Source organism: Typopeltis vanoorti, chromosome 18, assembly GCF_054136105.1.
Source record: "Typopeltis vanoorti isolate ZY-2024b chromosome 18, IOZ_Tvanoo_1.0, whole genome shotgun sequence".
Classification (NCBI taxonomy): domain Eukaryota; kingdom Metazoa; phylum Arthropoda; class Arachnida; order Uropygi; family Thelyphonidae; genus Typopeltis; species Typopeltis vanoorti.
In genome coordinates this window covers 85308843-85321471 of record NC_143566.1, presented here as the reverse complement: position 1 = coordinate 85321471, position 12629 = coordinate 85308843, and the positions used below count along the sequence as shown (strand labels likewise).

The 12629-nt window shown below is 34.0% G+C and overlaps 1 protein-coding gene across 2 annotated transcripts in view; it reads left to right on the top strand.

The window, feature by feature from the left end:
- The window catches only part of LOC150096883 (uncharacterized), a 111448-nt gene extending 99189 nt beyond the window's left edge, over nucleotides 1-12259 (top strand). For both annotated transcript variants that reach the window (XM_090408135.1, XM_090408134.1), the window contains exons 7-8: nucleotides 414-665; nucleotides 9854-12259. In XM_090408135.1, the coding sequence (XP_090264261.1) occupies nucleotides 414-665; nucleotides 9854-11853 (2252 nt within the window). In that variant the 3' untranslated portion in view covers nucleotides 11854-12259. The remainder of the gene's footprint in view (nucleotides 1-413; nucleotides 666-9853) is intronic.
- The last annotated feature ends 370 nt before the right edge of the window (nucleotides 12260-12629 follow it).

The window sequence follows — 12629 nt, the reverse complement described above, 5'->3', positions numbered from 1 at the left end:
CTGTGAACTCTAATTTGTAGCATCATCTCTGAGGAGGGTGAAAAAATCCCTCATTGGATTCATTGTTCCCTCTTTCATCTTTTCACTATATTTGTTACTGTTGACCTTAAGTTCAAACTGTTTGTTGTAGCACACAGTAGCTAATTCCTCATACGACATTATTATTTTTATACATCCAGTTCATGTTCAGTTTTCGGATAAATGTTGAAATCCTCTTAAAAGTAGTACATTTATTCATGTATATATATATATACATGAATATATATATATATATATTTATATATATATGTATATGTTAAAAATACCAAGCAATTTTTAACATTTATTATACCCAAGGTAAAATACTTTCTACATATATATATACTCATGTTAACTGTGAGGTGGTTCATTAAATAAATGCTAAATTTTTTCAGTGAATCTTGCCATTCATACAAAACTTAATCATTCCATTGAAAAGCAGTGGGAGTGTTCCAAGTGTGATTTCCAAACTCCTTCAAGAAAGGAATTAAGGGAGCATGTGCGTAGCCATAGCAATAAGCCAGTCAGGTGCCCTCAGTGTACTTATACTACAACTTCTAAGAGCAATCTGAAGACACATCAACGCATCCACAATACTGAGAAACCATTTAAGTGTTCAGATTGCAGTTTCAGTTCAAGGCAAGCATGTGAGTATTCAGATCCAGTCATTACAGAGTGAAAAGTTTGTTCTTTATTTCTTTTTTTGAAATATGTGGAATTTGTTGATAACAACCATTAATGTCACACACACACAAACTTTCTGTTGGCAGTTATATGCAAAATTTAACCATAAAGAACAACAACAAGAAATTGACTTAACTATGTTGTATTTTGATTGTTGCTAGTAGCCAGCCTTTGCAATTGGAAAGCTGGCTACTAGCAGCAATGGGTTTCAACTTATTATGGGTTTCATGTCTTATCTTCTCCATTTTATATTAATCTTTCATCTTTTATACTGCACAGTGAGTTGTAAGCTCCCCTTCAGATTTATTGCATTTATTTGTCTTAAAAAATAGAACTGCTATAAAACATGAAATTTATAGACATTTGCCATAATCTTTGTATTATTATTAGGGCTTGACAATGCAAAAATCTGTTTGCCACACAAAAAAATGCTCCCCCATGTTTTTTTTTTTAATGATGTACCTCTGTGATTCAGTAAGTCAGCAGGAGTTCCATAAAGTGATTAGTGGTGCTGTATCTGTGTTTTCTTAAAGTTGAGAACATTTTGTTTAGAAAGTTATTTTTAATAAATAAAAAATATTCTGTTTTGTCCAGTTTAAGCAACTCTCCTGCTGGAAAAATCTGCTTGCTGTGGGTTGAGCACATTTTTCAAGCCCTGATTATTATAGGATCCCCACTGTGTCAAAAGACTCTTTGCTGAAAGTTTACTTTAGGTGTCATATCATACCACAATTAAAACAAATAAGTAAACAAACAAACAAAAAAACTCTTGTTTTATTCTTTAGAAGAATTGCTCCAGCACTTCGCATAGGACTCCAGCAGAGTCCTATGCAAAGCTTAATTTTCTTGTTCTAAATTTTTTTTTTTTTGTTTGTTATTTATATTTATATAATCTGGAAACCTTACTCTAGAGACCAAACATTGAACTTTTTCGAAGTCATTTCAAGCTTCCGATAAGCAGGGCAGTGGTCTCACATCAGGCAATGAATTTCATCTTCCACCTAAAGACACAAACATCCACGCCCACAATGGGATTCGAATCTATGACCATCTGGTTAGTTATTGGGTATGCTAACCACTTGACCAACCAGGCCAGTGAAACAATGAAAATCATCATTTCCATGCGCTATAAAAACAGAGAATTATAATTTGGTAATTCTGTAATTGTCAGTAATGTCTACATTTAAGGTTATTTTTGTCCTTTAATTGAGAAAATTTAGAGAGATCATTTCTAGATATTTTAAAATTTTGGTGTACATATTTTTTAAAAGTAGATGTTCTCATAATAAATAATATCAGAAACAAAACACAGGCCATAATTAACTTTAGATTTAATTTTCATGCAATATTCTTATCAAAAATAGAATATTGGTGTAACAAAACAATAGAATTTGTTTGTTTTTTTCTAAATTCCACAGTAGAAGGACATTATACCATGACATTGTACTTACCATAAGTCTGCAAACAGTAAAAAGGATAACTCATATTTTATTTTTCAGATTTTTTATGTTTTTTATGTGACTCCCAACCATGAAAAGTTGTAAACCTATAGTACGGTAGTACCACGGATGGACTAATAATTTATTTTTTTTATTTTTAGATTATTTCAAAATCCTTCTCTAGAGACCAGATGTGGAACTTTTTCAGATTACTTTAAGCCTCTAATAAGCAAAATGATGAAATTCATCCCCCACTTAAAAAAATCACTAACATCCATGCCCATGGCAGGATTCAAATCTGCAACCTGCTGATTAGAGAGCAAGTATGTTAAATACTCAGTCAACTAGGCTAGCTTAAGGTTGATATAAAGGTTGTTATAGAAATCACTCATGCATTGAAGTTAAAATTTCATATAGCCTATAAGGAATGCACACAACTGAACTGACTGGAGCTTCTGACCCAGTGTTCAGCTCTCATTTCCTATAGTATATCTTGTTTCCAGGTATCTGCTTAGATGCTGAATGAATTAGAATGACCTGGAAATTTGTAACTTAGTCAAATAAATTGTGTTCTATTCTGTATGGGCTGAAACTATTATTATGGTACAACATAGTAGAGGTTATGTCACCTTGGATATCTTGCCACAGGTGTTATATAAGTTAGTGATGTTTTCATCATCCAAAAGTCAGCTACTAGAATAACCTCAGAAGAATTGAAAATAGGTGATACGAATGGAAAAGAGTTGAGTTAGCAGAAGAATTATAGAAATTCCATGTTGACATAACTGATGTTACTTTTTGTTTCCCCATGCATATCATATCCACGAAAGGTTGGAAACCTATAGCACATTTTAGTAGTGTGCTAAGGATTAGGTAATCCAGAAACTCTGTTCTAGAGGTCAGACATAGAACTTTTCTAAGCCAGTTCAGTCTGATATCTAATTCGTCTAAATAATGGATATAATTATTTATATATATGAAGATGAAGATTCTGACTATCTAGCAAACCAATACTAGAAAGACTGAAACAAGTGATATAAATTTGCCAATTTTTCTGGATTATCTAACCCTTAATCATCCATCGTACTAATGTACTGTAAGTTCACGACCAAGTGGGATTTGCATAAAAATGATCATAATAATAAACATGACGTTATTTATTCATGCACTAGAAATCAGAAAAAGGAGGGAGTAGGGTAGAGAATTCAATGCTAAACATGAAGATAAACTTCTTGAATGTGAGTCAGTTTCAAGCAGAGTAATGTGTATAGATTTCATTGTTTATAAAATTAGACATTGAAACTTAAATGTGCTTTGGTCTCATGGGAAGATCTCTTAGACAAGAAGAAGAGGAATTTTTCTAGTCATTATGAAGGACTGCTGATAACTGTAGAAGCTAGCATGCAGATAAAATTCCAAGTTTATGGAATATAGACTTCTGCCATCAAGAAAAGAAAACAGGCTTGTTCTTGTTTGAGACCTAAAATAGTAGAGTAGAAAATTAATCTTAAAGAAATGTTTGGGTTAAAAAAAATAATAAAATGGGGGACATCAGCATTGTTAATTATGATAATTACCTGCTGGATTTCTACTCAGGACATGAACTAGTCATCTGGCACCTCATTCCATCATAAAAGTCTGCATAGATTGAGGCAGAGGATTTGCAATTTCTTCAGGCAGATTCAAGATACAAGAATGCTCAGTAATTTGAAATGCTAAGTGAAATCATTCTCCACATTAGGGAATGTAGGAAAAAATGAATATCATGTTGAAATTAAAATGTGTACTGAAGTTTTAATAAGAACCAAAAATCAAACAACTCTCAAATTTGAACTTTAAATTCATCTATAAATAATACTGGAGAAAGTGAAAGACTTCAGCAACAAGAACCAAATTTAGAGATGGAGCGTGCAATATCTGTAATAACTTAGCCAGGGAAGCATGTGGTGAAGTTGTCTGAAGAATAGCAAAATCAGAACTTTTTGCTGCACTCAAGAAATTAAGGTAATATCAAAAATAAAAAAATCACAAAATCACAAAGTTCCTGCTGGTCAGTCAGCATGTACTCTTAAAGAATATACACAAAAAATAAGATAGCTTAGTTCTTTGTAAAAGTAGCCAAACAAAAGCCATGGGAAGATTTGGAAGAGTGTAGAAATTATAATGAGGACAAAGTGTTTTTGGAGACTGCTAAGAAACCTTTGGAGGGAAAAGTACCCCAGAAGGAACCAGAAATTATACAAGTGATATAAAAAAAAAAAAAAAAAAAAAAAACCTGAAAATAAATGTTCTGGATGTATGGAGTATATTCTGGAGTAAATAAAGTTTTTTTTGTATATATATTATGTACAAATAAATGGACTAGTCATCTCAAATTTGATGTTAATTTGATTTGATATCACACAGCTTTTCAGGAGGAAATTTTATTCATGCTTATCCATCTGTTTAGTAAATATACCTGGAAACAGTATAAAAACTGTATATATCATCATCAAATTCCTGCCATGTACCCTCAAGGGGTGTACAGGATATGACAGTACTACATGAAAAAATTACATCATTACTAACTTCCTATCTACAATTTTCCTCCAAATCAGTCTGTTACTTGTCAAGACTCCAACATTATCAGATCTTATATTTCTATCGTCTAAGGCATTTTGTACCATATCACTCCACCTATATCTTGGTCTTCCTCTGGATCGTTTTCCTGCCAACCTGGCAGAGAACACTTGTTTTGCTAATCTTTCCTCTCCCGTTCTATTTAAGTGACCATACCACCTGAGATTAGCTCTGCTAACACATTCCTGGATGCTGACAATGTCAAGTTCTTTCCTAATATCCTCGTTTTTAATATAATATTGCCATTGATGCCATCTGTTCATGCCTCTAATCTTTCTCAGGACTCTCTTATCTGTGGTCTCTAGTCTTTGGTCAAGTGTTTTACTTCTGACCCAGCTCTCAGATCCATAAGTTAAAACTGGTTTGAACACTGTCTTGTATACAGCTAATTTAGTGTTATGGCTAATTTCTCTCTTATTCCATATGAATTTATTCAATTGACTTCCCACCATACAAGCTTTGTCGATTCTGTTGTCTATTTCTATATTTAATTTACCATCTTCAGTGAAAATCATGCCTAAGTAGCTGAAATGTTTTACTTGTTCCACAGGTTCTCCATTCACAACACAGTTGACATTTTCAATGATTCTGCCTATTTTCATTGTCTTTGTCTTTTTATTGCTGACCTTCATACCATATCTATTACAACAGCTATTCAATTTAGTCAGAGAATCTTGCAGACTTGTAGCGGATTTATTTAGAAGTATAACATCATCCGCATAAAGAAAAGAGCTGACATTAACATCTCCAATTTTGATATCAGGTTTAATACCACATTCCTTCGTAATGTGATCCATATAGATAATGAATAACAGAGGGGATAATGTACATCCTTGTCTCACACCAGATTTAACATTAAACCATCTTCCTGTACTTCCTTCAATTCTAACTGCTGACTTACAACTCAAATAAAGACTAAGTATCGCTTGATATAATGCCCCATTGACACCATATAACTGCAGCATATTGAATAGCTTCTCTCTTGGCACCTTGTCATATGCCTTTTCCAAATCGACAAAACTTAAATACAGATCTTTGTTATATTCCCATGCTTTCTCGACTATTTGTCGTAAAGTGAAGATCTGATCCTGACAGCCTCTATTTGGCCTGAATCCAGCTTGTTCTTCACCAAGCTTTTCTTCCACAATTCTTCTCAACCGTTTCTCAAGTATACTTGCATAGATCTTGCCAGGAACACTCAGTAGGGAAATACCTCTGTAATTTTCACATTCAGTTTTATTTCCCTTTTTATATATGGGTACTATGAGAGCTCTACTCCAATCATCGGGAATTCGTCCCTCTGTCCAGGCTTTCTGAACTATGCAGTGCAGCCACTGTAAGACTCTTATACCACCATACTTCAGCATTTCTGGTCGAATATCATCTACTCCTGCTGCCTTTCCACATTTCAAGCCTTTGATGGCTTTTTCTACTTCAAGTATGGATATGTATTCCTGACTGCATGCCTGGTCAGTGTTTTTTATCACGGTGCTGTCATCACTGCTTGTTTCATTTAGCAGTTTTTCAAAGTAATTACTCCATACTTCAAGGATATCTTTTTCTCCTGTTTTCATGTCACCTTTATCATCTCTAATTCCTTTTACAGCACTCTTTCCTCCATTCCTAAGCTTCTTCAACAACCTCCAGAATATTTTGCCACCTTCTTGATATTTATTTTCTATATTCTTGCCAAAGTCCTCCCATGACTTTTGTTTAGCTAGTTTTACACACTGTTTAGCTTTCTTACATTTGTCTCTGTATTCTGTAAGAGTAAAAGCTGACTTATTTGCCAGGAACTTTTAATATGCTTTCTTCTTTTCCTTCACTGCCTCTTTAACTTCCTGTGTCCATCAGGGAGTTCTGATTTTTTTATCCTTGCACACAACCTCACCACATGCCTCTCTGGCAGAATCAATCAATGTTTTCTTCAGAGTTTGCCACTGAATCTCCAAGGTTTGATTCCTGTTCTCAAACTCTTTCATTTTCTTTTCAATAATCTTTCTGTATTTTAGTCTACAGTTCACATCTGAGAGCTGCTCAATTTTTATTCGCTTTAAAACTTTCTTACATGTTATTCTTTTCAATATGAAATTCAATTTTATCCTGCTCAAGACTAAATAGTGATCACTTCCAATTTCAAATCATCTGTACACTCTGGTGTCCTGCACCAGGGAGAAAATATCACTATCAACAATAACATAGTCAATGAGACTTTTCTTATTCCTAGCCTCTTCTCTCCATGTGAATTTGTGCACATTTTTATGTTGGAACATAGTGTTAGTAATAACCAGTCCATGTCCTGAGCAGAAATCCAACAGATATTTGCCATTATTATTAGCTTTAACTGTATATATATAAGTATGCATATTTCTATAATTATTGAGTTACATAAAAAGAAATGGTACTTGAAGACATTTTATTTGTTGTGTAATTGCTGTTTATCCAGCTTATTGTTAGCGTAGCATAGATGTTAATGATCCAGACCTACATGTAGCATACTTCTATAGTGAATTATCTTATCCTTATTGCTTATTGAAAATGCAGATATTTAAATACTGTATTTTTCCCCCTCTTCCTTGTGCTTATTCCCTGCATTTTTCAAACCACTGATTAAAATTATCACATTCACATTTCTTGAACCTGTTATTTTTATTAGAGCTTGTCTTGAATGAAAACAACAAAAATCATATACACATAAATCATTATTTATTAGATTATCCTCTAAATTATACTTGCCAAGAAATTATGTTCTTGTTTAGTCCTTTATTCAAGTGTAAGCAAACAAAGTTTGTATGTGAAGTATCTTCACAACTAGGCCACTTGTATATAGAGGCTGATGACTTCACATCAGTTGCCTTAGTCTCCCAGTTGGTGGCTTGAGTGGTGGAGACAGAGAGTTGTACCCTCCCTCGATGAGTCTTTGGACTCCCTGGAGGTGTCATGTAATAATAATAATATAATTCCTTTCAGAAGTACATAATGTTATGCATTAAGGTAGGTTCACTACCCAGACTAGTTTTGACTTTTATTGAGGTCTCATCAGTGGGGATCAGACCCAGTGGTGCATGTTTTCATGGAAAACATGCACCACTTTGACCATACTGAATTTAATGAAATTCTGTGTAAAGGATCTATTAAAATTTAATGACTAAACATTTCACAATGATATAAAACATGCACAATAAATCAGCAACATCTAAGCCCAAAAAAAACTGCTTCTAAGTTCAGTCTGTGATAAAGAATAGTATCAGTGTGCATGAATGTTCTTGCAAAACACATCTTTTATCATTTATGTGATTCATTTCCTCATGTGCTTATTTTTGTGGTTCTTATCACATTATATGTGGTCTTTTCATGTAATATTTTACTTTGGACTATATGTCTCCTTTTATTTTTTCTGTTTGTTTGCTTATTTCTTCTGTTTCATTGCTTTTTGTTTAAAATTGATGAGACCTAGGATTTGAGTATGATGGTGGACAGGAATTTGAAGTTCAGAAAATATATATTGGAAAAGTGGATAAAATAGCTCAGATCACTTGGGTGCTGAAAAACATATTAACAAGTATAAATAAGGAAGTTTATTTTTAAAGCTTTGATATTATTTTAATGCTTCATCTTCATGACCCACTAAAATTTTTATGATCAATAGGTAAAATGAAACAGATTTGAATGTTCATAGAGTTACTTTTCAGAACAAACGGACTGTGAGATGGTGACGCGGACGGAGTGCATTTTTCATCTCTATTAATTAAATTCTTTATTCATTAGTCCCAATTACTTCCGCGCAGTTAGCCTAGTGGCTATGCGCTTCGCAACCATATGCCTGGGGAAGGAGTGTCCTAGGTTCGATTCCCGTCGACGACGTGAGGAGCTGAAGGATCTTCCTCAGCCATAGCCAAGTTAGCCAGTCTTGGGCGTGGACAGCAGGGTTTTTTCCCCAGTTTATTCTGGGGTTTTTCATCCCGCAATGCAGGCAAACTGGCCTTGAGAACTCAACACTACAAGCCATAGGATACATCGGTGCATAAGGCTGACCACCTTATCCTGTAAATGGAGTGAAGTCCGATGATCAATGGACCCTCGACACCGCAAGGTAAAAGAGGGTATAAGGAAGAAGATGATGATGATGATGATGATATGAACATATGTAAATTACTGTGCACAGTTTTGGATGCCAGGATTTTTGAATGCTCTGAAGCATTTTTAAGTATTTTGGGTTACAAATGGTTGACAGGAAGAAAAAGAGACGAAGAAACATGTGTTCATATCAAAGCTTTTAAATATGTGATGAGGGGAGAAGGAACACCCTTTCTTACATGTCTGTAAGAAAGGGTGTAATGACTAGATTTTTTACTTGGGAAGTGGTGAATGAGCAGAATGGGTTGTTGACGGTGGTCATGATTACTTTGTTCGAGGAGAAGCATGATAGGTATTATGTGCATAATTGTCTAGATCTTGCTTTCTGTGATGAATCTTTGGATTCTATGGGAATGCCTGTATGATAATAAAGTTTCTTTAGTCATTGCATTGCAATCCAAGTTTTTCTAATTTCAGGTCATGTTTTTGATGTTCAGTATAGAACTAAAAATTACTCTGTAATCTGTGTATGATCCCTTCTCATTCTTTTTGCTTTTATGTGTTGCCTAACCATACTGCAGTATGGGATAATCTCATTATAATAACAATTTCAGAAATTCCCACCTGTTGATTAACATGACACAATTTTGTGTTAACTGTCAAAGTTCCTTATTATTTTATAAATATTCTTTCCATATAGATATATAATAAGTTTGCAGTGTTTCTAAACTTGGGCTGTGACGACCCCTCTTCCCCCCAAAAAGAGCAAAAATAAAAAATAAATAAATTAGTGACTAAATCAATGACTTATAAAACACTACAGAACATTTTGATATTAAATTTATACTGAAATCAACTATAACAGTTATGCTTAAATAAAATAAATAAAATTTCCTTTCAATGTAAACAGTGGCAGAGTTTGCAAAATGTAATTTCTTTATAATTTCTTTATTTTATATTAATTTATTCTTTATTAATTAAATATTTATTTTAATTCTTTATTTGTATTACTTAAGGCAACCTCTATACTCATATGAAGAGAAAACATCCAGAAAAAGCAAGAAAAACATCAAAAAGAACTACGAAAAATTCTGAGAAAGATGACGATGGAGAAGATCTAGATGATCCTGTTTGTGAGAAGAAAGAAACTTACGAAAAGAGAAAGAGAAAGAATAATAAAGCTATTAGACCTGCCTGTCAAAAAACATATAAGTGTGCACTTTGTGATGACTCTTTTGTACGTGAAGATTCTTTGAGAAGTCATATACGTCACCATCTAAAACAGACATGTGAACCAGCTGCTCTTGCTATGCTTCAGCTTCAGGAACCAGTTGAGATTCATCCTTCTACTTCCCAAAGTACTACTGTTTCATCTTCTGCTAATCTTTCTTCTTCTGACAGCCACATAGAATGTAATGTTACTTCTGAAAATAACATACCACATGCTTTAGAATCTGAAAACAGAATATTATCGGAATCACTTCCCTCTTCCAGTAATGCTCAACACCTTCAGTCTTGCTTTACTAAAAATTCTAAAATAACCAGTTCAAGTTCTACTGATAATGCCTTGGTGTCAGAAATGAATACATCTGTATCTTATTCTTCAGACATTTGTAATGATTCCAACAATGTGTGCATTAGAAGTTCATCACTGACCAACTCTGTGAGTACTGTGTCAGATGTGCCAAATTTCTCTGAGAGCAGTGCCAGTCAGAAGAATCCAACTCTTTCTCTGGATAGATCTGTTTCAGAGCCACTCTCTAATTTACGTTTTGATTCTTCAGCCAGAAAAAACTCTTGTCAGTCAGCTAGTTTTAATCAACCTGTAACAAATGTAATGGAAGACCAGTGCAATATATCAACACCTATTGCATCTTCCAAACCTTCTATATCTTCCAGTGATATTTCTTCCTCTAATTCAGAGCACAGTGAAGCTTCCATCTCTCGAACTGAAGCAGCAGCCCTTTTAGCTCGAATTCAAAACCATATGAGTGTTAGTAAAGAAAATGACTCCCAGAATGCTGCCACAGTTAACAATATATTACCACCAGATTTAGTTACCATGCCAATATCATCTCTTTTACCTGCTAGTAATCCAACTCAAAATCAGACTATACCTTGGGTTCCTCCTGTTCAAGTTGCAACAGCAGGACAATCTGCAAAACCTGCCTGCTGTGTTAGTGCTACTGCTACAGTTCAACAAAATCCTATTGAAACCACACCTCATGTTTTATATTCTTTCCAACCCAGGCCGTCCATTATTACTATTTCTTTAGTGCCTTTTAATACTTCCAAAACTAATAATACACCCAATAGTGATCCTAAAAAGAGTGATTGTACTGTTGAAACCCAGAGCGTGTCTTTTGCACAACCAGCTACTCTTGTCAACCAGTCGCAACCTCCTTCTGCTTTGGTTCAGCTTTCAGGTCTGCAATCTGGTGTACAATACATTCTTCAACCACCAGTAGCTCCTCAGGAAACTTCAACCGTCCAGTTAGAAGTAACTGGTGGAATGCCATTAGCATCAGGAAATAATACTCTGATAACAAATAGTACTGAAATTGGCACTCCCGGGACAGCAGCCTCAACTATGCCACAGACTAGAATTGTAGAAGCTTCTCCATTTGGTAGTGATCTTGCATTGCTTTTAGGAAGAAACAACTCTACAGATGGAGTGCAGCATGTTCTGAATAATTTAGGTGTTCAGGTGATGTCTGATGGCACTCTAAGTGGGACTATTGCACATCAACAAAACTCCTTTCCTCAAGTTGTTTTGGGAACTGTACAAGGGGTTGCTTCCACTGTTGATAACTCAGTAGCCTCTCAAGAGATGCAATTTAGCAATATTATTTATCCATCACTGACTTCTGTAACTATGCAACCAACGAGTGGTCCAATATCAAGCAGACAATCAGTTCCTGTTATTTCTACTACTCAGCCTTTAGTTTTATCCCCATTGTTTTCTCTAACCCAGCCTACTTCAATCATGGGTGGAGCTGAACAAGGTTCTTCTTAATATATGAACTGGAAAAAAAAAAAAAAAATGAAGAGTAACTTAAGCATTTAGTCTAAAAATATTAATAAACAGAAAATTATTCATTAGTAAATTGTATTATTTATAGAAAGAATAGTATTAATTGGAGGACAAAGATTCTGTTAAGCATGCCTTTGTGATATACGTATAGTTTCTATCAGTTGTCTCTGAAACAAAATGGTATTTGTTTAAGGTTATGGCAGACTTAAACAAAGCTATTAAACATCTAATTTTCTGTTTAATAGAGTTCACACATGAAATATTTTATATACATATTTTGGCATTTCTAAAGGAAAAAAAACATTCAGTGATTCATTAGTAATTTTATGTTGATGATGATAATTTATTGAGATAAATAATGGTCACTTTGATACCTACCTAGAGATACTGTCTTCTTCTTCAGCCATTTTCTTTCCCAAAGCCCTCCTTTCAGTCCTATCTTGAACCTTTCTGTGCCAATGAGTTCCAGCCATTTCTTTAATCTCATTCTCCAACCATTTCTTTGGTCTCTTTGTAGCTCTCTTTCCATCTCTGGGATATCATTCAGAGATCAACTGTAGCAAATTGAAATTAGCAGAAGTAAAAATTTTAAAATTAGCAAAATACAAAACTAAAAATTATGTGAGAAATAGGCAATGTAAAGCTATCTACTGACATCATTATTTTTTTTATATTATTTATTTATTTTTGTTGTTTCTTGCTTAGCTTTTTTTTTTTTTTTTTTTTTTTTTTTTTTTTTTTTTTTTTTTTATACTTTT